Source organism: Esox lucius, chromosome 11, assembly GCF_011004845.1.
Source record: "Esox lucius isolate fEsoLuc1 chromosome 11, fEsoLuc1.pri, whole genome shotgun sequence".
Lineage (NCBI taxonomy): Eukaryota > Metazoa > Chordata > Actinopteri > Esociformes > Esocidae > Esox > Esox lucius.
Window position 1 is genome coordinate 35,059,911 of NC_047579.1, and position 25,655 is coordinate 35,085,565.

Below are 25,655 nucleotides of genomic sequence, written 5' to 3' on the forward strand. Positions count from 1 at the left end.
TGGAAATCTCCCTTTATTTATTAGTCGTCAACTAGATTTAATCTGTGTGGGCAAAACTTACCTTGTAAGTAATAAGGACTGCAAAAGTAATTGTTATTACAAACTGTGCTATTGTTATTTATATAATGTTGTGTTCTTTCCTTGGTGTTCATATCAATGTGAGTTAGAATCTTAAAATCTATTTACCTCTATATGCATTTTTGTAATAGGCCCTGTAGGTAGTCTACACAATTTCACGAGTCTACACAAATAACTTTTACTTTGGTTTCATTTACATTGCATGTACACAAGCCACAGTTCCAGATATAGTACTAGGAGGTCATATAATTATGGTTATGCTCTCAATAAGGTTGATCCATTTAATATAATGATACAGTTCTCTATAAATTACAATGCACACATGTAATGGTCTTCAGAGTGGGCTTTGCATCAGAGAGGTAACAGAGGTATGATTAGATAGAGGCCCATTTGCTTATTTAGTCTGAGTTTGCTCCTTTTTGGCTCTTCCATCACTGCTAATGTTGATGGACGTTCTGTCTCCCATTCTCCTAATTTCCCCCTTCATCAATAAAAAAGTCATCTCTGTCTTCGGATGTTGGCTTCCGCTGTACAAGAGAAGGCAGAAAATAGTTGTTTCATGACCATATGTTTGTATGAACGTGTCTATAATATACTAAAGGCATATACTATACTGTACAATATATGCCAATTTATGTTTATGTGTGAGTCTCAGAGTGATGCAGGTCTATGTATAGGTTATGGTGACTTAAAGTCCCCACAAAGAAAGGAATCCTGAAAAATATGTGTTGGCAGTTCCCCACTAAGCAAAATGCTATTTACAGCTTTGGCGTTAGATTTAGTGTAAAACATATCATATCATATAGGCATTGTGTTAGAATTGGGGTCACTTTTAGGTTTAGGCATCAATCTTTAAGTTAAGTGGTAAGTCCTTAGAAGTAGATAGGAAATCTGGATATTTGGGTAAGAGTTATGGTTCAGGTTCCCACAAGGACATAAAATCTGTGTGTGTGTGCATTTTTATGTGTGTGAATGATGGCTCTTACTGGTGTAGTCCTGGGGCTGCATGGGTTTAGAGATGACCAGTCTGAAGGCCTCTAGCCACTCTTTCTGCTCCCTCTCCTGCTCACACATGAACACAAACACACGGTCCGGTGTCTTCACTGTCAGTCCACACTTCCACCTGTTGCCTCTGGTCCCTTTGGGAATGCATTCACCCACAGAGTAACCATTGTTCTCTGTGCCAATAAACGCTACTCCTAGTTCCTCAGAGTCCTGTTGTAGATGAACACCCACAAATTATGCAGACAGACACACATCCACACACACACAAACCCCATCCCCCAACACATTCAGATGATTAATAAGGACAAACAGTATGTGATGTACACTCACACACACAGACAGAAATACACACTCACAGACCTCCTATCTTACCAGTGGACTTTTGAAGTAAAGGAGCTTCCTGTCTTGATAGTCCAAGATGAACCATCTCTTTTTGAATTGCTCTTTTTGCTATGAATAAATACAAATATATGTCATCAGGTGTAGATGCAAAACATGTTAATGAAAACAAAAATACTTGTATTTTCTATTACATTCAACATTTATTACCATGATATTCACAGGAGGGTTACATACATACCATAGGACCTGTCTTCTCCATGTATCCTTCTTTGAGGTAATTTCTGGTAATTCTAGGTATCAGCTGTCAAAATAGAAATGAATTGCTAATTGTTGATGTCCTTGGTTCATCAGTTTGACATCACTATAGAGCCTACATTATAAATAACCTACATCTTCAAGGAATCACTACAATGCCTACATTATAAATAACCTACATCTTCAAGGAATCACTACAATGTCTACATTATAAATAACCTACATCTTCAAGGAATCACCACAGCACCTACATTATAAATAACCTACATCTTCAAGGAGTTACTACAATGCCTACATTATAAATAACCTACATCTTCAAGGAATCACTACAGTGTCTACATTATATAAAAAACTACATCTTCAAGGAATCACTACAATGCCTACATTATAAATAACCTACATCTTCATGGAATCACTGCAGTGCCTGCATTATAAATAACCTACATCTTCAAGGAATCACTACAGGAATCATTAGAAACGAATCATTAGAAATGGTCTCTTTTACATGTTATGCCTTTGGTACTTTGGCTTTTCTGAATAAAGCTCCTATTTTGTGGGCAATATATCCTATTGACATGGATACACATGCATCATGTACAGCATTTTATACACATCATCCAGAAACTGAGTACTGGTGCTCAATCGCAGGACTCCAAAAGAATAGGCATTAGATGAGGCTGGTGAACCTGCAACCAGTATTTTTGTGTTCTGTATATCTTTAAGGTCCTCTCTACAGGAACATTGCTGTGGATGTTTACAGTAACACCTCTCCTGTATTCATTCTGGTACACCAGAATCCTTATGCGCTGGATGGAACGCAGTCTGCGACTTCTACCTTGATTTTGATCACAGGTGCCCAAGCCCCCACAAGGGGTGTGTTGCTTTAAAATGAATCGCTCTCTCTATAACAGCCACCTTATTCTTGTATATTAGAATTTTAACCACTTTCAGTATCCTTTCCTCTATTATTTTCCTCCCTTTCATCTCAGATACCATTCAGGTCTCATGTGGAGACTTAGGCATTCCATCCACCGCAATGTTATTCAACCTTGACGATCCTTCTAGATACTATTTTTTCTAGTGTTTTCCCCCAATGCAATCACGACACAGATAACGCAGATGTTTTGCTCACTGAGTGAGACTTCAATGGTCATGTCTTTACAGTCTTTCTTCAGCTGTTGTAGAAAAAAATGTATTCCACCTGTGCAATAGAGACCCTGTCCCCACTCTTGAGGGTGCATACCATGTTACATACTTATGTAGAAGCCACCCATTTCATGATGAGTCACAACACTGCCACCTTGTTCTAGACTTGGTTTGCGTTGACAGTGGAGTGGCCTTTACACTGTATTTCTGGCTTGGTCGGTCAGGTTGCATCCTAAACACACAGACTCACACACACGTTCTCATAGGCCTGTTCTCTTTCAATAACTGTACATTCCAGTTGGTTGGTCATTACAGCGGTTTTTCCCTTTTTTGTTGTTTCTGTCATTCTTCCCAGATGGTGCATAACTGTCCACTGTTGTTAGCATTCTGTCATTTTATATAGCACTGTTTGTAATGTTTCTATTGATAGCGTTCTGTCATTTTATACAGCACTGTTTGTAATGTTTCTATTGTTAGCGTTCTATGTCATTTTATATAGCAGTTTGTAATGTTTTTGTGTATATATATATATTTTATTTTTATTTTATTTATATATATATACATAGATATTAGAAGAGAAAGCAATATGGAGCAAGAAAAATAAAATAGAAATACATTCTTAGATATCCACTTAAAAAACTATTTTGAACACATTTTGAAGAAGGGAATCTCTCTCACATCATGTAGCAACATCTCAAAACTGTAACTGGCAGAACTTCCTGTAAGGCATTGGTTTATAAAGGGCTATACCATTCAATTTTATGAAATAAATAAAAATTCTTACCTCTGCATCACTTCCTGTGGGGTATGCTGTTTTCAGGTAGGCAAAACGAGCAGCTCGAAGGGCATTGAACCAGGTGACAATCTCCTGAGAACAGAAGAAAGGATAGACTAGAAAGCCTTACACATGGATACAAATTATATTGGATAATACTCTTGAAATATCTTCTACCAACTGCAAATACAAGAAGAACAAAAAGGATTTTAGAAGAAAAAGCTAACCAACTTGGCTTTACACAAAGTAGGAATACATTTTCACCTCTCCACTCTCATGGTAGACATAAAGGTTCCTGGAGTGGCTATCTTCTGGGAAGGTAATCTGCAGACCGTGGGCATGACCAATCTTCTCAGGTTGAAAGGTCACATTTAAGGCTTTGATGGAGATAACCGCTTTGGGCGCTTTGGACGGCTGAGAACACAAGGAGACAATGAAAAGAAGGCAAACCCAGTGAAATGCCAGTCAGCAATTACAATATTTATACTAGGCTCCTACCAACATTAGTCTCTACTCAGACCACCAGCAGACAATGCTAGAAAGATTACTGCTTGAAGAATGTCTCTGCAAGTTACTTTTGTTTATCTTTTACTATTGAAACCCACCCTATTAAAGTACTTTTTGATATTTAGTTTAAGAAAATAATAGCTGGATTGAACCCTAAGAGTGGATTCACAAGTAAAAATATTTAAACATAACTCATACTGCAAAACTCATAAGGGCACAATGCTTTTATTCAATCACAGTTTTAAAGTATCTAACCACAAACAGTTTAGCAAAGTACTGTATTCCTCCAGCAAAGTGACTCTGCATCAAGTATGTCAGTGATCTCCCACTTACATCCTCCTTGTTGTAGTAAGCCAGGGTGAATTCCTTCTCAGACAGAACAAACTTCCTTTTCTGAAACTGTGCCTTCTCCTTCCCCTTTTTCCAAAGCATTCCTTCATAGAAACCTAGAGGAAGCCCAGTAAAACGTATTCTTAATCATGCTTCCGCAAATCAGAAATAAAAGTGCATTCTTGTTAAATAGAAATGCCCTGCAGTAGACCCATAGATGTGTCATTGTGGCAAGAACAGGCTTCCTTGTCTACGAGGAAAAAACTACCAGGCACAGTTAGCATAATCTGACATTGGAATCCACAGACAAGCGGTAAAGCCAGTTACCTGTAGTATAGGCCAATGGAGGATATTTTATCTCGCTTGTAAATTCCCTCCTTTCATATTTAGCTCTTATCCATTGCTCCCTTAGGACACTAGGGTTAAAAAGGATTAGATATTTTGTTGAGGTTATGTGTCAACATACTGTAGAAAATGTTTATCTGATCATGCTTTTCATTTATAACAAACAAAAAACATGACTAATGCCTTTATACATATATTGCTTTTTAAATAATTAAAAACACCAAACGATTTCCCATTGGAAGGAAGAGAGAGACAAAAGTTGACTGACTGGTTTTAACTATGTTCAATTACATTGTGGTTCCACTTCAGTTTTTTTTTAACAGTACAAAACAGTTTCCTTTCCCTTCCCACATTGCTGTGGAGATTTGGCACCCTGCAACTTCTCCAAATGACATTAGTTTCTACCACCAGCAAGATGAACTGAGGACATTAAACAACAAAGTAATGGAACTTAGTAATAGAATCACTTACGCACAGTCTCCTTGCTGGGGCCGGTAGTAAAATACTGGGACAGCTTTCTCATAAACATCTCTGGCAGTAGCATTTCCCTTGGATTTCATGAACTTCAGAAGAACACCAACAAGAAGACAAATAACAGATTTATTTGTCAAACCACAGTGGTTCAGCAGAATGAAATGCAAAATTGTCATGTGGTCACTCAATTAAAACATCCAGCCCAGCACAAGGTCCAGCATGAAGCGGCTAGTCTGGGGCTGGAATAAATTCTGAAAACCCATGTTGGTACCCATTCCTAGGGTTGATGGAGACCACTGCTGAAACAGATTCCATACAGTACCTCCACTAGGTTGTCATCCCAGAAGTCAAGCCTTATAGATTTAACACGGCTGATGCTGGGCAGGTTGCGGTGTACTCCAGAGCAGTGCAGACAAACAAACACACCAATGTTATAGGATGCCCAGTCCGGATCTAAATAGTATGCAGATAGGGTGAGGATTACCAGAAATAGACATTCAAAATCTCTTGTAGAAAAAAACAGTGCTTCCTGTGTACCCAGAGAATCGCATTAGTGTGACTCCTGAAGTCTTTACCCGATATGACCTCAGTCCTCTGGCAGTAAATACTATATATATAATATATATATATATATATATATATAGTATCTCACAAAAGTGAGTACACCCCTCACATTATTGCAAATATTTGATTATATCTTTTCATGTGACAACACTGAGGAAATGACACTTTGCTACAATGTAGTGAGTGTACAACTTGTATAACAGTGTAAATTTGCTGTCCCCTCAAAATAATACAACACACAGCCATTAATGTCTAAACGGCTGGCAACAAAACCGGTGTCATGTGACGTGTTACAAGGTCTCAGGTGTGAATGGGCAGCAGATGTGTTAAATATGGTGTTATCGCTCTCACACTCCCTCATACTGGTCACTGGCAATTCAACATGGCACACTGCATCAAATTGGTCTGCATGGCTGTCATCCCAGAAGGAAGCCTCTTCTAAAGATGATGCACAAGAAAGCCCACAAACAGACTAAGGACATGAATTACTGGAACCAAGATAAACCTATTTGGTTCAGATAGTGTCAAGTGTGTGTGACTGCAACCAGGTGAGGAGTACAAAGTCAAGTGTGGCTTGCCTACAGTCAAGCATGGTGGTGGGAGTGTCATGGTCTGGGGCTGGATGAGTGCTGGATGAGTGCACTGGGGAGCTACAATTCATTGAGGGAACCATGAATGCCAATATGTAATGTGACATACTGAAGCAGAGCATGATCCCCTCCCTTAGAAGACTGGGCCGCAGGGCAGTATTCCAACATGGTAGCGACCCCAAACACACCTCCAAGACGACCACTGCCTTGCTAAAGAAGCTGAGGTTTAAGGTGATGGACTGGCCAAGCATGTCTCCAGACCTAAACCCTATGGAGCATCTGTGTGGCATCCTCAAATGGAAGGTGGAGGAGCGCAAGGTCTCTAACATCCACCAGCTCTGTGATGTCATCATGGAGGAGTGGAAGAGTACTCCAGTGGCAACCTGTGAAGCTCTGGTGAACTCCATGCCCACGAGGGTTAAGGCAATGCTGGAAAATAATGGTGGCCACACAAAATATTGAAACTTTGGGCCCAATTTGGACATTTTCACTTAGGGGTGTACTCACATTGGTTGCCAGCGGTTTGGACATTAATGGCTGTGTGTTGTGTTATTTTGAGGGAACAGCAAATGTACACTGTTAAACAAGCTGTACACTCACTACTTTACATTGTAGCAAAGTGTCATTTCTTCAGTGTTGTCACATGAGAAGGTATAATCAAATATTTACAAAAATGTGAGTGGTGTACTCACTTTTGTGAGATACTGGGTGTATATATACAGGTGCTGGTCATAAAATTTGAATATCATCAAAAAGTTGATTTATTTCAGTAATTCCATTCAAAAAGTGAAACTTGTATAATTTATACATTCATTCCACACAGACTGATATATTTCAAGTGTTTATTTCTTTTAATTTTGATGATTATAACTGACAACTAATGAAAACCCTAAATTCAGTGTCTCAGAAAATTTGAATATTGTGAAAAGGTTCAATATTGAAGACACCTGGTGCCACACTCTAATCAGCTAATTAACCCAAAACACCTGCAAAGGCCTTTAAATGGTCTCTCAGTCTAGTTGTGTAGGCACCACAATCATGGGGAAGACTGCTGACTTGACAGCTGTCCAGAAGACGACCATTGACACCTTGCACAAGGAGGGCAAGACACAAAAGGTCATAGCTAAAGAGGCTGGCTGTTCACAGAGCTCTGTGTCCAAGCACATTAATAGAAAGGCGAAGGGAAGGAAAAGATGTGGTAGAAAAAAAGTGTACAAGCAATAGGGATAACCGCACCCTGGAGAGGATTGTGAAACAAAACCCATTCAAAAGACACAGCGTCAGAAGCGTCTCGTCTGGGCTAAAGACAGAAAGGACTGGACTGCTGCTGAGTTATGTTCTCTGATGAAAGTACATTTTGCATTTCCTTTGGAAATCAAGGTCCCAAAGTCTGGAGGAAGAGAGGAGAGGCACAGAATCCATGTTGCTTGAAGTCCAGTGTAAAGTTTCCACTGATGGTTTGGGGTGCCATGTCATCTGCTGGTGTTGGTCCACTGTGTTTTCTGAGGTCCAAGGTAAACGCAGCCGTCTACAAGGACGTTTTAGAGCACTTCATGCTTCCTGCTGCTGACCAACTTTATGGAAATGCAGATTTCATTTTCCAACAGGACTTGGCACCTGCACACAGTGCCAAAGCTACCAATACCTGGTTTAAGGATCATGGTATCCCTGTTCTTAATTGGCCAGCAAACTCGCCTGACCTTAACCCTATAGAAAATGGGGTATTGTGAAGAGGAAGATGCGATACGCCAGACCCAACAATGCAGAAGATCTGAAGGCCACTATCAGAGCAACCTGGGCTATCATAACACCTGAGCAGTGCCACAGACTGATCGACTCCATGCCTCGCCGCATTGCTGCAGTAATTCTGGCAAAAGGAGCCCCAACTAAGTATTGAATGCGGTACATGCTCATACTTTTCATGTTCATACTTTTCAGTTGGCCAACATTTCTAAAAATCATTTTTTTGTATTGGTCTTAAGTAATATTCTAATTTTCTGAGACACTGAATTTGGGGTTTTCATTAGTTGTCAGTTATAATCATCACGATTAAAAGAAATAATCATTTGAAATATATCAGTCTGTGTGTAATGAATGAATATAATATACAAGTTTCACTTTTTGAATGGAATTACTGAAATAAATCAACTTTTTGATGATATTCAAATTGTATGACCAGCACCTGTATATATACATATACACTCACCTAAAGGATTATTAGGAACACCATATTAATACTGTGTTTGACCCCTTTACGCCTTCAGAACTGCCTTAATTCTACATGGCATTGATTCAACAAGGTGCTGAAAGCATTCTTTAGAAATGTTGGCCCATATTGATAGGATTGCATCTTGCAGTTGATGGAGATATGTGGGATGCACATCCAGGGCACGAAGCTCCCGTTCCACCACATCCCAAAGATGCTCTATTGGGTTGAGATCTGGTGACTGTGGGGGCCATTTCAGTACAGTGAACTCATTGTCATGTTCAAGAAACCAATTTGAAATTATTTGAGCTTTGTGACATGGTGCATTAACCTGCTGGAAGGAGCCATCAGAGGATGGGTACATGGTGGTCATAAAGGGATGGACATGGTCAGAAACAATGGTCAGGTAGGCATTTAAACGATGCCCAATTGGCACTAAGGGGCCTAAAGTGTGTCAAGAAAACATCCCCCACACCATTACACCACCACCACCAGCCTGCACAGTGGTAACAAGGCATGATGGATCCATGATCTCATTCTGTTTACGCCAAATTCTGACTCTACCATCGGAATGTCTCAACAGAAATCGAGACTCATCAGACCAGGCAACATTCTTCCAGTCTTCAACTGTCCGATTTTGGTGAGCTTGTGCAAATTGTAGCCTCTTTTTCCTATTTTTAGTGGAGATGAGTGGTACCCGGTGGGGTCTTCTGCTGTTGTAGCCCATCCGCCTCAAGGTTTTGTGTGTTGTGGCTTCACAAATGCTTTGCTGCATACCTCGATTGTAACGAGTGGTTATTTCAGTCAAAGTTGCTCTTCTATCAGCTTGAATCAGTCGGCCCATTCTCCTCTGACCTCTAGCATCAACAAGGCATTTTCGCCCACAGGACTGCCGCATACTGGATGTTTATCCCTTTTCACACCATTCTTTGTAAACCCTAGAAATGGTTGTGCGTGAAAATCCCAGTAACTGTAACCCATCCCATTTGGAGTTCAGGAGATTGTCTTGACCAGGACCACACCCCTAAATGCATTGAAGCAACTGCCATGTGATTGGTTGATTAGATAATTGCATTAATGAGAAATTGAACAGGTGTTCCTAATAATCCTTTAGGTGAGTGTACATATACATATATATATAATTCAATTATTTTAATTAATATTATGTCTTTTGGGTGGAGATGCCCAGTGATTAATCTACCAATATGAGCAAAAAGTATTTGACTGACCTATCTGCCATCCTGACATCTAGATGCTCTTTGAAGTATCAAGGCCATCATCCATGTTTTTATTATTTAGAGCATTTCAAGCACGCAGATAATTTAGTCAAGTAATGGGCAGGTTTTGTGAACTGGACAGAACAGCTCTTCTACTCACCAGGGTTTACCTGGTGTCCATTAGTCAGTGTTTTTTTTCCACAATGCAGGGGAACTTGAATATAACCCTAAAATATTTAAAATATATTACTGATGTTAAATTAGGATTGGCCTATTTTAAGGGAACCAAAATGCTATTCCCAGTAATATACTGTTTGACCTGAATATGTTTAATGATAAAAAACATGCCATTAATACATACGAAAAACAACTATATGGTATTTAATGTTCTCCGGTCGGAGACCGACTCATTTTGACACTCACCCGGCGCGCCACAGTCTGCGCAAAGATTGTTGTCTGGTAGTTTCCCCAATTCCAATAGAATCTTTTTGTTTTTGTCCTTGTTCGCCATTTTTCTTAGAAGTATTACTCTGAGACTTGATGAATCCTTATCGTGAATGACAGATGTTTTGCTACCAGTTTACCGAACATAATAAAGTAGCAAACATTTTGACGTCAACTTAAAATTAGACGAGCCCTGGACCATGGAGGATCATGAGATTGCATGAATGCCTTAACGTCATTTTTCATTTGTGACCTCCCACTGCCGCATAACTCTACATACATGAAAACATCACACGTGCTAGTTTGCTTATGGGCGTTAGCGGATTTGTATATTTTCATTTGCATAATCTATATATACACTTGCTTATATTAATAAACATACTGTACATACCCATTACATCACTTTGTGAGTAGGCTACTGTAAAAAAAGTAACACATGCAAAGATTTCTGTCACAATATGTAGGCCTACCTGATACGTAAAACGACACTAAAAAGCAATAATTGTGAGGGGACATTGATTTTACCAATTTTTTTTTCCTGATTGATACCATACAGTCTATGATTGATACTCAAACGAGCAAGCTGAAATGAGGGGAAACGGTTTTGCACCGATGCCTCCAAAATACCTAAAGCTGCCATTGCTGTCAAAGGTGCCTCTAGCATTAATGCATAGAGTTTGAATCCTTATGCAAGCAACATTTCAAAAATACTTCCCAAACATAAAACCAATGTGACCTTATAAAAATTGTTTGAGCGTGTGCTTTAAAATATATCAACAGTAGCATCTATAATTCAGCAAAAACAAGGGCCCATATCAAGGTCTGGGTAGATTCAAGGGTAAGCTAACAATCAGTTCTCATAGACATCTGATGGAAATGGGCAGAAATAAAGACCCGAGCGACTTCAACATTGGCCGGGCGCCCGATACCCTTTCAGTAGGAAAATGCGGCTTGCCATACTGCCAGGGAATGGTTTGAGGAACATGAAGAGTTGGTGTTGACTTGGCCTCCAAATTCCCCAGACCTCAATCAGATTGAGCATCTGTGGGATGCGCTGTACCAATAAGTCCCCGGCGCCACCTCACAACTAACAGGACTTGAAGGATCTGCTGCTTATGTCTTGATGCCAGATACCACAGCACACACTGGGTTACTACAACAAGGAGGACATAAGTGGGAGTTCATGCAGAGTAACTTCGCTGGAATACAGTACTTTGCTAAACTGTTGGCAGTTAGAGTAAGGGGTCTTATAGAGTCTGTATGTTGCAAAAATGGCAATGAATTTATCATTTCTGTAACAATGTATTTTGAATAGTGATTGCACTGCATTCCCTTCCAATTTTAAAAGTGAATAAAAGTACATCATCTAACTAGGACTGCAAAATCCTACCACTAAATAAGATATACTAAAATGTTTTAACCCAAAAGAATGTAGACACTGATGTGTGAAAATAACATGACTAGTAAAGTTCATGGCCGTTATATTATATAAAAACAGAAAAAAGCATGGAGCGCATGAAAAGGATTTTGCTTTTTGCATCAAATCCACACACCCTTTGTAGAAAATGAAAATCTCCAAAAAATATTTTACATGCACATAGGTAACATCTTAAAGTTTAAAAATAATTTTATCTAAAACAGCAAAAATTCTAATTTATTAAAGAAATGCTTCACAAAATGCAAAGCAGAATAAAAAAAAATGACAAAAAAAACCAACATACTAAACAGATAAAAACAAACTCTTTTTATATAAATGTACAGTACAAATAGATATTGCCAAGGGAAACAGAGTTGCAGCTCTCATCACAGGCCAGAGGTACATAATGCATGTTAATGAGGTCCTGAGGCAAATGATCAGGTTGATTTCTAAGCATTGATATTCATATATCAAGCCTCAAATGTCTGACCTGCATGTCCTTCAACTCCCTATTTGACAAACACTAGTCTCCAGTTCATGGGAAGGCTTCTGCTAGGTGTTGTAGGGTGTTCTTTGGAAGGTCCAGGTGAATGGCGTTCAGGTAGTGAAGGAACCTGGGTGGGGGGCAAATACATATTTTCACTTTATTTTCCATCTAATAAGTGTCATGAACATTTGAATATTGCCATTTTGACTCAGACAACCTAGAGGATGTAGGAACTCTGTCCCCTCAGCTGCATTCATTAACAGCACGTTGTCAAAGCAAGTATGATCACTGCCACTGCCAGTTTGTGCTGTCATTACCAGCCTTACTAAATATTGCATCACGCCAAAGGGCTGGAGGAAACAAAATGCACAAAACTTCTTATTTACAAACTCATTGTAATATTTGTTTGAAAACCAAGCAATATAATTTGTTAATTATATTGATCATGCTTTGACCAGCATCAACTATCCTGCCAGCTATGTCTTACTGTAGGTCACAACATGTGCATGTCTAGCAAATTCCCTGTAGTCTATTGTTGCCGCTTATTTCACGGCAACATTCAAAACACAAAATAATACATAGTGGATTTATATCATAAATAGGGACTAACTAGGCCTAGTTACAAGGCATGTTCAATGTATTTTTGCTAACCATACAATTATTATTTATTCATTTTGATTACATTGAGCAATAGACAAAACACACACCTCAGTTAGAAATTGCCATATAGAGTCTGGTTTTCCTTGTTAGGGTGATATATAATTGTAGCTAGATTAGTTCTTAGCTCCAACAGTTATATTCACTACCGCTGCAATTTTTTTTTTTATGGCAACCATAAATAAAATTCTAAGTAAGGCTGGTTGTAACTTTGAATTTGTTTCTGTCAAATTTTTGTCATGCATTTTGTCAGGAAACCTTTAGAAACTGCATTCCACAAACCTTACAGAAAGAAATACATGAACGCTTCATATTGGAGACAAGAAAAACAAACAAGCAAACTTTAGTTTCCAGCCAAATCCTGATCTCTAGATATCACTGCATACAAAATGACACTTTGAATGCCCCCTGTTTAACTATATTCCAGACATCCACCTTCACCCTGACTTCTCACCTGCGTTTCACCTTGCCCTGCTCCTTTAGCGTCTCTGATCTGCAGATGGCCCGGAGGCACGGCAGGAAGTCCAAGGCAGCAGCCAGTCTGTTACCCAGCGCGCCTGCCACCCGGGCTGGTAGAACCTCTTGGACCTCCCTCCTCCTCTGCAGAACCCTGAAGCAACAACAACATAAGGTTAAAAAAAGGCCACATGTATTTACTCAGATGGGATGTTTGATGTATCCAACATCAAGCATATGAAGGTTTATTGGAAGAAATGGTTAAGAATACAATTAAACCCACTGATCGAATTAATAACAAGCACAATTATTTGAATACGCTTTTATAAAGGATCTATCACATTATATCAACACCCTGCCAACTGTTTCTTATAAGCCAGACATAATGAAGTACAAAGACTCACGTGGGTTCACAGAGGCTATCCTGAGTGAGTCTGAAACCTTGTCTGTGTGGAGCCACAGGGAGTGTGAGCTCTGTCACAGCCTCCTTCCTAAGCTCCTCCTCCAAACCCTGGGCTTCATCCCATGCCGCCTCCACCCCGACCCTGCACCTCTGAAAGCTCAAAGCCTCCACCGCAGTCTGGATCTCCCCGGCTCTCTCCCCCACTACCCAGCTCCCAGTGTTGAACTCCTCCCTGGGCTCGTCAGTCATCCCGTCTTTTGTCTCGATGTGGGCCCTCGGGCCAAACGTCCTGTACAGGTCTTTGCCTTCGCGTGGAGGTGAGTCGTGGAGGCGGAGACAGGAGTCCAGGAGGGACACGTGGTCAAAGAACTCGGCCATGGAGCCCAGGCAGCTGGACACCGGCCGGCTCTTCAGCCTCTGCTCTGGAGTCAAGGACAACCTCCTCCTCTTCACCGAGGCTAAGTCCTGACTGTCCCCCAGCAGCCAGGCGGTCTGTACCTGGGGGACACCCTGAGAGGGTCTGCGGAGGGAGAGGAAGGTGTCATCCGAATCAGAGTCGGAGAGAAACGGGTCCTGGTCCTTTCGGGTACCCTGCTTCTTCCTCCTCTTCACCCTGGAGGACACCTTCACGGGGCTCTCGTCCGTCTCGGACCCCCCCACCACCTGTTGTAGCAAGTCACTGCTGGGCTTCTGTGGCATTGAATCAGTCTCTGGCTTCACACTACCAATACCAGGGGAAACATCCTGTGGATCCGCGCTGGGCTCTTCTTTTGGACGGTTTTTCACTTCCTGGTGCGTTCTTTGGGTTGTGACAGTGAGGTGTGTGGTGGGTAGGGGAAGCAGGGCCTCCATGTTGGAGTAGAGCAGATCCAGTCCTCTCCTCCGGCTGGTGGTCAGCAGCTCCCAGCAGGCTGGCTCCACTGCAGACGGGCTCTGGGGAGACAACACAGCGCAGCCGCTTAAAAACTATACTAGGGAATTTGTCTTTATACGTCCATCATTGCTAGAGTCCCATACTGTTTTTCATGTCGCCAACCCATTTTTGAAGACATGGGACTTTAACGAGCACGGCAGATCCTCACCATGATACGAATGCATTTTTGGGGAGGTAACAACAACAACAACGGAGGTCATAATTCCGTAAAACATCTAGACAGAGAAGATAAGAAACGGTGATCCTGGATCGGCACGGGGTAGACTCCTGAGAGATCTCGACTGCGCCGCCAAGGCATCAGGGAGGCGTGAGACGGACGTCAACCACCAACCTTGAGTAGGTCCGGCAGATCCCTTCGCGGCTCCATGTCGAACAGCCCCAATACGTTCTCGGTGCAGCCCGTGTCACAGCGGGGCAGAGGTTCTCCCGGGGTCAGCCGCTCACACTCCTCAGCCCTCACCACTGGTTCCGCTGTTGGCTGGCGTTCTATCGTTGAATATACAACATGTTTTTTAAATAAACATATCACCAAGTCAGCCTTGAGACAGAGTCTTTATAGACAACGAAGGCGTTGGAGCCGTCCTCACCTGTGGGGGTTGAACACTGGAGTGGACGTGGAAGCGGTCGCCCCCCTGCGGAGCGGCTCCAAAACTGCAGGTGCATGAGACTCTGGCGTATGTCACAGCCATTTAGGTGGAGCAGAGAGGAGATGTCACCGGCGTCAAGACGCATGTTCTCAGCCAGACACAGCAGCTGGAGGTAGCTGCTCACATTCACCTGCACGGGCCAAACGGGGTGTTACGACAACAGCAGTAACATTGATTTGAGTGGCAATGTCAGTGTAGTCATTTTATTTCCAGGTTAACAATACCAGAATGAGCCCATCAAGATTTACATTTTCTAGGTGTGTGTAGGACACAGAACAGAAAAGCAATGCCGTTTGTTTTTAGAACAAAGGTCTTTCCTACCGTGGAGGGCGTTTTGAAATTAATTTCCTCAAAGTAGCCGTCAAACATGTTACAGAAGGTGGGATCTATAGGATGAGAAAACGTGATTTAGATGAAGGTCACAGCACAGGCCATAGTGTAGGGAGGCAAAAAATGACACTCATTTACATTTTCTTTTTCTTTCCCGTGAACTGCCACATTTTAGCTTGTCTTCTAATCAAAATGTAATCTAAACAGAATTAGAACAAAATGTACACTACAGCCTCTAACTAATCAATGGAATGGAGTCCTTTTTAACTAGTATTTAAAAAATGTACTTTACTACTAGCATAGAAATAAGAATTACCAGTAGACATCTGCAGGTAATGTTTTAAATTAATATTTCAAATACTATTTCTACCAAATGAATGTGACTGACATATTCCTCATTTAAACTTTCTCACAGGTCCGTCTATCAGTTTACAATTATTTGTGATCTCCTTACACTCACAGTACCGTACCACTCCAACCCTAAACCACTCTGGACACACTAGTACTGTACCATCCCAACCCTAAACCACCCTGGACACACTAGTACTGTACCATCCCAACCCTAAACCACCCTGGACACACTAGTACTGTACCATCCCAACCCTAAACCACCCTGGACACACTAGTACTGTACCATTCCAACCCTAAACCACCCTGGACACACTAGTACTGTACCATTCCAACCCTAAACCACCCCGGACACACTAGTACTGTACCATCCCAACCCTAAACCACCCCGGACATGCTAGTACTGTACCATTCCAACCCTAAACCACCCCGGACATGCTAGTACTGTACCATTCCAACCCTAAACCACCCTGGACACACTAGTACTGTACCATTCCAACCCTAAACCACCCCGGACATGCTAGTACTGTACCATTCCAACCCTAAACCACCCCGGACATGCTAGTACTGTACCATTCCAACCCTAAACCACCCCGGACATGCTAGTACTGTACCGGTCACGTTCATTAAGGGAAGATGAGGAGGATCATGTCATTGTTTAGACGCAGGACTCAGGGACCCTTTAACAGTGTACATCCATAGAACAATGAGTGAACCACCCACCACTGGTAGTGAGAATCACCGGCCTCTTGGTAGTGGTCATGAACGTTTTGATGGCGGCCAGGAACCCAGAGTCATCGTCAAAGATGACATCCACCTCCTCAAAGAGAATAAGCGAGGTGGCGGTCTTCTTGCTTTGCTCATCACTGGGGACCGAGGAGACCTTGGTGACTGTGGGTGCTGATGGGTCCGTCTGAGGTTCTTTAGTCTTACTGGAGCTCTCTTGGGCTTTACTGGTCCTCTTGGGAGCCGCTAGGTAGAAATACATTCATAGAGATAGAGGTGACTTACGTAATTTAAGTCAAATCAGTAATTAAAAGGCATAAAGCTCCTTTGCATGTCTGGGCTTACAGTGCACATTGTATTCACCTGTTGGGTTTTGAATAAGAAAGTAAACAGTGGGACAGAAACGTACAGAAGGAAAAGGATTTCATTCTAACCTGATGGCTGCTTCTTGATTTTGCTGGCACTGGTAGGTTCCTTGTTAGTGGGACCAGGTCTGCCTGTTTTGAAGAAGTTGGCTAGGGAAGTGGGAGCCAGGCTTCCTCTCTTGACACCACGTGGGGACTGGGGGGGCTTCCTGGGAGAGGACACCACCCTTCCAGGAGAGTTCACCTTTCCTGGGATAGGAAGTGAAGAATAATAACCTGTGAACATCGATTTTGTGTAATCCTATTGTAAACACCATAGGTAAAATCATAACGTAACACGCATGCAACCGGAAACCTGACATGCCACACACGCGGAAGAACAAGGCATGTGTGTGTGCTGCCCAAGCATCTCAAGCTGAACAAATAATTATTTTACTGGTCGCTAGGAAAGTCACTTATTAAAGGAGAATCTGGTTGAAAAGAAAGGCCAGTGGGGTCCACACTCACGTGGTGAGGATGCAGCTCTGCTGCTGAAGCTGTTGAAGTAGCATGGCTTGTTGGCATTGACCCCCTGGATGTCCACCTGGTGGGACTGGGTGGCCTCCTTCAGTTGGGACAGGATCTGACGGCCGTTGCGCTGGGATGAAGCGTTTACCTCAAACACCTAAGGGTGGGAACAGGTTAGACAGAGACCAAGACATGGAATTAACTGTCATTTCAGGGGAAAGTCATCAGGGACAATAAAGGCACTTTGAACATGCAAAATGACACTTCACTTCACTTCCATAGGACACACACAGCTGGGTTGAGAAATACGCAACATTTATTTAAGTTTATATTCAGCAGAAACTAGGGGCATAACAGTACACATATTGTGCCTGTTCTTTTGGTACTGAAGCACACAGTGACCAGAATAAATACAAATCCGTACATAAAAACAATAGACCAATAGGCTACGGATGCTGTGTAAATACATGGGAAAAAAGGTGACCAGGAAAGGGAGTGAAAATTTGCTTGCAACAACATTGCTTCAGGACAACAGTTAGAATAGTGAAGTGTGAAGGAACCTTGAAGCCGAGCTCATGGGCACAGGCGTAAACGGCAGCGGTCTTGCCCACCCCCGTGGGACCAGTGATCAGCAGGGTATTACAGGGTATTAGCTCCTCCCCCTCCTGAGAATCCACATCCTCGGTGTCCCAGGAGTCTGTTTTCACCAGAGAAAAAAGGCAGGCTGTTATAGGACAATACTTTTTGTCAAAACCGGATTTTGTGCTCAAACATTTATTGTGCCATCTAAAAATACTAGTAAAAAAAACAACAGCAGGGCGCCAGCATTTTCAGAGATGTCTGTTTACCATTGCTGTCTTCCTCCTGTTTCTTTTCCTTCTGCTTTTTCCTCTCTTCCCGGTCAGCTCTGAGCTTCCATTCTTTCAGCCAACTGAAAATGGGATGGATATTCAACATTACTTGACCGATTATTAAAAGAAACATACAAGGAAAGCCAATCAAGCTAATAAAACCACTAATTGATAGCTTTTCCGTAAAACACATGTAAAGCCAACTGCGTCTCTAGTACACCTGGTGATCTACACAGTGGTTCAGTCCTTACCTGTGCAGCCTTCTAACGGAGGCAGTGTTTCCTATGATGTCACTGGAGTGCTGTGGCTGGTACTTCTCTGTCCACAACACGTCTTCTTTTACAAAGTCAGCTGGAATAAAAAAGCAGCAACTATAACCAATGTCATGGAGAAGAGGAAACCAGCAACTTGAAATATCCAACACTGCCCTCAGCTAAGGTTTGGCTACCACACTATAAAGTTCATCAACCAAATAAGTGACTCAAAATGCATCAAATATCGCTCAGGGTCAAGTGACGAGTCGATAATGGATTCCAAATAAACGATCTGCAATTTTTGTTACTGTGGTCCATCAACTAAGATTGTTTTAATGTACAGAAAAATTATTTTAAAATGTCAACCAATCTATGATATGTACAGAGCTTGCCTGGTGCTTTAAAAGTGCATGTTGAATGAGGAAATAAATCACTAATATGGTGAAGGTTAGGGAGGCAATAACATGGAAATGTGGCCCTCAGTTTGCCATTTTGCCAAGAACTAAACTAAATCATTATTCAAACAGACCAAAGCGGTGCTTCCTAATTTTATTTTCTATTCTTATTATCTTTGATTACTGGTCCTTGTTGTTTTGTGTTCTATGTTTTCTGCTGTACAGTGGCCTCAGGTTTCTTGAAAGGCGTTTAAAATCCAATGTATTATTGTAAGTATAATATCCTCCATTATATTTTAGTGAAGAATGGTGAACAGAAGGTAGCCTTCACAGACACGGTGGCTTGACAGTAACTTACCCACGGCCACAGGGTTGTCAGCCAGCGGGGAGTCCTCCAGGACAATCACAGGGTCCGTTTCAGAGCAGTGTAAAGTTTTTGTCTCTTCTTTCTCCTTCTCCTCCTGCTTGCGCCTCCTCCCACGCCCCCCTCTCCTTGGTGGCTCCAGTTCGGGGGTTGCGGTCTCTCCTTTGACCTCCATATTCTTGCCTTCATCGGACCTACGGGACCTCAGCTTCTTGGCCACCTTCCCCACTGCCCCGTCACCCTCATCCACCCTCTTCCTTTTCCCCCCCGAAGGCTCTGCTGATGCCGGGGCACCAGGGACCTGGGTGACACACTCTGGATCTAGGCAGGAGAGTAAAGATGTGGGCATAGGCATCGTAAAGGTGTGGGGTTAGACTGGCAGCTCAATTAGCACGTTTATCCTGGTGAAAATCCCAGCCAACAGAGGGAGGTATTCTGTTACCTGAGGTGGTGCACTGCTGGAGGTGGTCACCCCGCCTCTTCAGGAAGCGGGTGAAAAAACGCTGGACTGGAAAAGAAGGGTTGGACGCACTGATCTCCCCCATCAGCAGCTTACGGGTGGGCTCGGAGAACTCCTCTCTGAAACCTGACCCCTGCCATCATCAAATTTATTCTGTTATCAACAGTTACACTCACTGAAATGACCTTGTCACGACACCACTGCAGACATAGATGAGTGAGATGAAAGACTCAAACACAGTGTCTGGACATTCACTTTCAGACTGTTAAAGCACGGTAGACAAGACCAAAACTGCGAGGTTGTGCTTTGCACTTTGAGTTTCTTAGTAAATATAACATTTCTGTTTACATTTACTAAGAAATGTACTACTACTTTACTGAGAAACTACATTTACTACTACTGAGTAGTCTGGTTGTTCCACCTGGCTTCTTAAAATTACTAACATGCACTGTCAAGTCACTCTGGATAAGTGAGCCTGCTAAGTGACTAAAATGTAAATGCCTATGTTGTGAAAACATACACAACATGCTCTTAGACTACCTTCAAGCCAAGTAAATCTACCAACAAATATTGCATGTTATAAAATGTAAATAATGTTACCACTAATATGAATAATGTGTAAAATAACAAAACAAACCCTTTCACAGTGAGCTCTGGAGGCTGGTTCAGTCTTAAAGAAATCAAAACCAGGGCGAGATGGAAGCTGGTTTGATGGAAGACTAGGAAGCTTCTTAAGGCAGTGTAAGAGAGGAGAGACAGGCCATGGAAGATTCCAGAGAGGACAGTCTGGGAAAGGGCAAAGACGTTTAAATAGATTAATACAGACAGGTTCAAATCCTGGCTATGTCACACCAATTCACATAAGAAAACTGCTGAAAACTGACATGTGTAAGACAAACATTAACAGGGCGTGGGGCACCATTCACACATCATACAACAAGAGCATTTAAATTGAAAATGTTAGCATGGACACCAACAGACCCTGTGGCGCCTGGAGGACGTGCACTACAGGCTGGAAGGAGGAGCAGGACACTGTGTAGGCCTCCTTGTTGGCAGCAGTCTTGGCCCTCTGCATTTTAATGGACTCTGGGAGGCCACTCTTCAGGAACTCCCTGCGGGCTCTGAACTGCTCATCGTCTTGAGAGTTGTCAGAACCATCATGGCTAGCAGAGACGGTAAGGGACAACAGTGGTGTAAGGCCCATGGACATATGGGACGTTTCTGACTACATTTACAACATAGACCAAAAGATGTGGCGTATAATAAGGTATTAAGTCTAATCTACTATGGAAAATATTACCTGCTGTCATCAAAGATGGATGTGACTGATGTCCTCTGTGCTTTTTTTCCAAGGAACATGGGTGCCACTTTGGGCGCCACAGCTGACAGAAAGACAAAATAAAACAATGTTAGGGCCTTTCAATTTTGTCTTAATAGTAAACAGACCTTATTCCAACCACAGTGATGTAAAGTACCTGCTGAATTCTTTGCCTCTTTGCTAGCGGGTGCCTTTTTCCCCAAGACATCGTTAAGACTACGTTTCTCAACTCTGCTCTTCCCCTTGCCCGTCTGAGCCAAGCCATCCTGGCTTTCTTCCTCCAGGCAGACCACCGAGTCCTGCACAAACAACATGAAAACAGGTTATTTTGTGAACACACTACACAATGTTCAGTCCTAAAATCACTGACCTTAAATTAAAGTGTTTTCTGTCATTCACCATTGCCAATGGCGTGAAAAGTGAAAACTATCTACACTATTCCTAATTACATTAAAATCCATGTTATCAGTGGAGCATGAATAGTACAGAAGGCAACTCATTGCATTCTGTGAGGCTAGAATCGTACAAAGGAAAACCTTACAAGCCAAAAGAGAAATAATCATTCTACGAAAATACTGATGTACCTCATCTGTGTTGTAACTTTTCTTGATGGAAACCTGGCTACGAGAGGAGCGTCGTGAGGAGCTCTGATCTTCCTTACGCACAGCGGCCTTCTTACTCTGCTGCATTGCCCGGGCTTTCTCTACCAACTTCTTAGCCTTTTTTCTCTTCTTGGACGCACTTGATTCCTTAACAAGAGGATTGAAATGGGTTAAGGATGAAGAGAAATATGCCAAAAGGGAGTGTCTGCATTTTATACTGGGTCAAATTGCAACATATATAATTACCTTCGAAGTTAAATCAATTCCACCCGCAGAAATAGTGCTTGGGAATACTCTGGTAAATTTCATCCTAAAGACGGAGAGACAACAGTGGTTAAAACAAAAACGAAATACCCCCAAAATATACAACATTTTTATTGTTTAAAGGTCTGCATGTCCGCAGTAATGTATCGTCATGCCTTTAAGACCGTGTCCAGACTAGGGACAGGCCTCCATAGTGGACGAGTCACTCTATGTCCAGGCCTGCTGCCTCTCTGTTACTGACCAACAGGACGCAGAAGCTAGACAGGGAGGGAGTTTGATTAAACACTGGGCTGTGATGGGGCGGGGAGGGAGGAAAGCCCTTCTAAAAAAACACAAAAGATTCAAATAAAACTGAAATGTAGACTGTTGTCAAGAAGGCTGTATGGTGCATTGCTCAGAAACACAACAGACAAATGTTGCATAAAATATTTACTGGTCAGTGTTTTAGGGACACCACTGGTGTTCAAATGTGGGACAGGGCTAATGGCTAAAGTAACCACTTTCTACATGGTCAAATCTCCTCCAAAAAAAAAAACTGCCATGATAAACTAGACACATTTTGGTCACATCTTACCTGATGGGACTTCTTGTATCGTCTGGTGGACAAACCATTTGTGCTCTGAAAACCCTGCGTTTAGACTTGTGAGACTTTGGGGTGGACATCTGAAACAGGCAGTCCTCGGTGACAGCAGCAACATCTTTCCCCATTTCTTTTTTTGTTTTCACCACTGGGGCAGTTTGATTGACCACAGGGGTCTTCTTGCGGGGGCCTTCCCTGGGGGACCTCCTAACAGTTGTTGGGGTGGACGTGGGGGACTCTGCGTCAGGTTTAGCATCGGTCTTTGCCCTAACGGTCTCCACTGGCACAGGGCCTTGTTTTGTCACAGGGGGAGGAACTGCCCCCTCCTCCAGGGCCTTCGTCCTCCCTCGCCTGGGACATATCTTCTTGGCTGTTTTATTACCTGGCGGGTCTTCCACTGGGACAGACGAATCGGGCCCGTCCTCGGCAGCCTCCAGAGAGGCCTTGTCCGCAGGCTGCTTCCCTGGGCCCTTGCCAGGCTTGGCTGGTTGTTTGAAGGCACTCATGAACTGCTTTCTCTCAATCTGGTTGCACTTGGGTGAGGATTCAGACTCGACAACGTCAATCTCCAAGTCTTCCTCCTGCATTACCACATTGGACCTCCACCTTGGGGCCGTCAGTAGATCCCGTCTAGATTGTGAACAAGGAGAGGGCGCTGACTTCATCTCTACAGCTGCTGAGATGCCCACTCCTTTTCCCCTGGAGAAGATGGAGGCCACCCTTCTCTCTGTGACTCGGACTGGCTCAAGGCCAGGGGAAATGGAGTGCACCTCAGCTTGGACGGTGAGTGTTGGAGGGGATATCTGCTGGAGATGCAGTTTACTGGCTTTGGGTTCATCCCACTTGTCCAGGTCATCCTTTTCTGTCGTTGGGTCGACTTTGCTTTCATCCTCCACTTGCTGCTGCTCCTCCTCCACCTCCTCCTCCTCCTCTTGACTCTGCAGGAAGTCCTTAAAGGAGATGGTGACAGTGCTGCCATTCAGCTGAGACTCCTCACTAGGGTTCACCTCCATGCTTGCATCACACAAGGACAGCTGAGACTCCTGAACCTCTGGCGCACACTCCTCTGTATCTTTTTCCTCTTCTTGCTGCTTAGCTTTTGCCTTAATACATGTTTTCTTTTCTGGAGCAGGTTTTTGACGTTTCACCTTGCCTCTCCAATGGATTTTAGGAGAACTGCCACAACTTTCCTTTTTCTTAGTATCAATCTCATTTTTTGAATCCACCCTCAGGGGTTTATCTTTTTGAGCCTTCTTAAGACATTCAATTTCATTGTCATCCACAGCGCCTCCAGCCATACCAACATCAGCACTGAACTGGGCAAGCAAGGCAGCCGTGTCACTACCCAGAATGCCACAGCAGCTGCTCATTGGCTTGCCCTCTGACCCCTCACAGTCCCCTGGACAGTCTAACACTACATAGTCCTCTGTCTGAGTTGAGCCTGCATCAGCATCCAGCACATGTAACTCCCGGGCAGCCTTGTTGGGCTTTCTGCCTCGTTTCTGAGGAGGATTTGCAGGCTGTGTTACCGGGCTGTCTATTCTGGCAGGTGCTTTAGTGGACTGGGGTCCCAGTTGGTTCTCCTTAGTCTGCTCGACGGTACTCCCTTTCTCTATAACTGGAGGAGTCTTCCGGCTGAAGTAATTCATGATGTTGTTGGACCTGGGTGGGGAGAAGTGTTTCTCCATTGCCTTGGACACCGGTGAGAAGTAGTTTGCAATTGTCTTGACAGCTGGTGAGTCAGAATCTTTACACGATTTCTTGCATGACTGTAAATCAAGGATAGATTATCACTCCATCATTAAATTGATGCAACTAACATAAAGTTCAATGATTTGAGAAAGGCAACTGTAGACAGAATTTACCTGAGTGTCAAAGTCTTCAATGACAGATGCCATGGCAACCACACCAGCCATCATTTCAAAGGCCTGAAAAACATTTACATGGTTTTAGTTGCAGTAGTTCTTGGCCAACGTAAGAAATAAATACTCATATTTTAAAACAAAAAGCAGATACTGTAGAAAGATAACGAAATGTGGCCGGTTGATAGACAGCTATGTATGGTCAATAGTTAGCTAAAAAAAAGAAAGAACACTTACCAGCTTAGTGTGGTGTTGAGCAACTTGTTAGCTTTTCCTTACTTATCCCTTGAAAGTTAGTGTTGAAGACAACACCTCTAAAGTTTGCGAACATTCATCATGTGCAGTGGCAAAGTTGTTAGTTTGATATCTAACTAGGTATCTAACAAACTAAATAAATGACCTAAAAACATTAGTTAGCTGGCTACGGTCGGTAGCAGGTGAGCTATGCCACTCAAACTATTGTTGGATGGCATGCTAGCTGTTCAAAACTTGCTTCCACTAACACGCGCGTGCAGACCGCACAACCAAGTGGTAACGACAAATAACTTGCTACAAACGACGAATTACACACATATATAAGCTATAATTCTGTATATAACATTGTTAATTCGGCTTCAGTCTTCCAAAAAACCGCCTGACTCTTGTACAAAGGGCGCCAAATAATACTTGACCTTCCGCGACATCAATTCAACCAATCACAATGGCAGAGAGTGTAGACGTCACGAACAGTGGTTTGTTTTTTTTACAACAGGGCTCCACCCAACGAATCATTTTCAGCAATTTTTTCAAACTATTATCAAGAACACACAATAAAACAAAGCCCATAATCTGTGCATAGATTTTAATGCAAAAAAATAAATAAAAATACGATTTTGTGAATCAGATGTTCTTATTTTGTCTTATATAGTCCATGACGTTTTGGAGATATGCATTAGTTACGACAAATATCAGTGCAGACAGTCCCTGATTGGGGTGTTCATTTTTACACCACCTGTTACTCTGACAGATGTCCTGCAAAACTCTTCCAGGTGATGCAAACATGAATACAATTATAGTTGCTTCCCATTTGTAAATTGCATGTATATTGTGCAATGTTTACTTCAGACTATTAAGTATCAAATACATTCTATTCACATTTCATTCTCGGTAT

At 42.5% G+C, this 25,655-nt stretch overlaps 2 protein-coding genes across 3 annotated transcripts; both read right to left on the bottom strand.

The window, feature by feature from the left end:
• Positions 1 to 242: 242 nt before the first annotated feature.
• Positions 243 to 10,532, bottom strand: adap2 (ArfGAP with dual PH domains 2). 2 transcript variants are annotated; one of them, XM_010874467.2, is made up of 11 exons: positions 10,258 to 10,532; positions 5,580 to 5,710; positions 5,255 to 5,346; positions 4,766 to 4,854; positions 4,442 to 4,554; positions 3,866 to 4,015; positions 3,611 to 3,694; positions 1,664 to 1,726; positions 1,456 to 1,533; positions 1,065 to 1,140; positions 243 to 605 (listed from the first exon to the last, which is right to left on the bottom strand). In XM_010874467.2, exons 1-11 carry the CDS (start codon positions 10,343 to 10,345, stop codon positions 577 to 579), a joined length of 993 nt encoding a protein of 330 aa, XP_010872769.1. In that variant the 5' UTR covers positions 10,346 to 10,532; the 3' UTR covers positions 243 to 576. The 2 variants fall into 2 exon arrangements, with proteins under 2 accessions (XP_010872769.1, XP_010872768.1); XM_010874466.2 differs by having other exon boundaries at positions 1,065 to 1,293.
• Positions 10,533 to 12,007: 1,475 nt separating this feature from the next.
• atad5a (ATPase family AAA domain containing 5a) lies at positions 12,008 to 25,155 on the bottom strand. Its single transcript, XM_010874468.5, has 23 exons — positions 24,743 to 25,155; positions 24,509 to 24,571; positions 22,638 to 24,412; positions 22,046 to 22,109; positions 21,782 to 21,946; positions 21,355 to 21,496; positions 21,180 to 21,261; positions 20,861 to 21,042; positions 20,517 to 20,665; positions 19,862 to 20,012; positions 19,414 to 19,740; positions 18,658 to 18,757; positions 18,404 to 18,486; positions 18,116 to 18,252; positions 17,556 to 17,712; positions 17,118 to 17,297; positions 16,681 to 16,929; positions 15,601 to 15,665; positions 15,220 to 15,409; positions 14,964 to 15,118; positions 13,700 to 14,631; positions 13,294 to 13,449; positions 12,008 to 12,309 (listed from the first exon to the last, which is right to left on the bottom strand). The coding sequence occupies exons 2-23, from the start codon at positions 24,560 to 24,562 to the stop codon at positions 12,231 to 12,233; spliced, it is 5,574 nt and encodes a 1,857-aa protein (XP_010872770.5). The 5' UTR covers positions 24,563 to 24,571; positions 24,743 to 25,155; the 3' UTR covers positions 12,008 to 12,230.
• Positions 25,156 to 25,655: the final 500 nt, after the last annotated feature.

Bases quoted from the DNA above. Each gene is read 5' to 3' on its own strand.
- adap2 (XM_010874466.2), bottom strand. From the start codon at position 10,345: ATGGCGAACAAGGACAAAAACAAAAAGATTCTATTGGAATTGGGGAAA. The intron at 4,555-4,765 runs GTAACTGGCTTT...GGCTTCCTCTAG, and splicing joins TCCATTGGCCTATACTACAG to GTTTCTATGAAGGAATGCTT. The intron at 606-1,064 runs GTAAGAGCCATC...TCTCTTGTACAG, and splicing joins GCAGCCCCAGGACTACACCA to CGGAAGCCAACATCCGAAGA.
- atad5a (XM_010874468.5), bottom strand. From the start codon at position 24,562: ATGATGGCTGGTGTGGTTGCCATGGCATCTGTCATTGAAGACTTTGAC. The intron at 18,487-18,657 runs GTAAGGACTGAA...TCCCATTTTCAG, and splicing joins TCCGTTAGAAGGCTGCACAG to TTGGCTGAAAGAATGGAAGC. The intron at 13,450-13,699 runs GTGAGTCTTTGT...TTGTTGCTTCAG, and splicing joins GATAGCCTCTGTGAACCCAC to GGTTCTGCAGAGGAGGAGGG.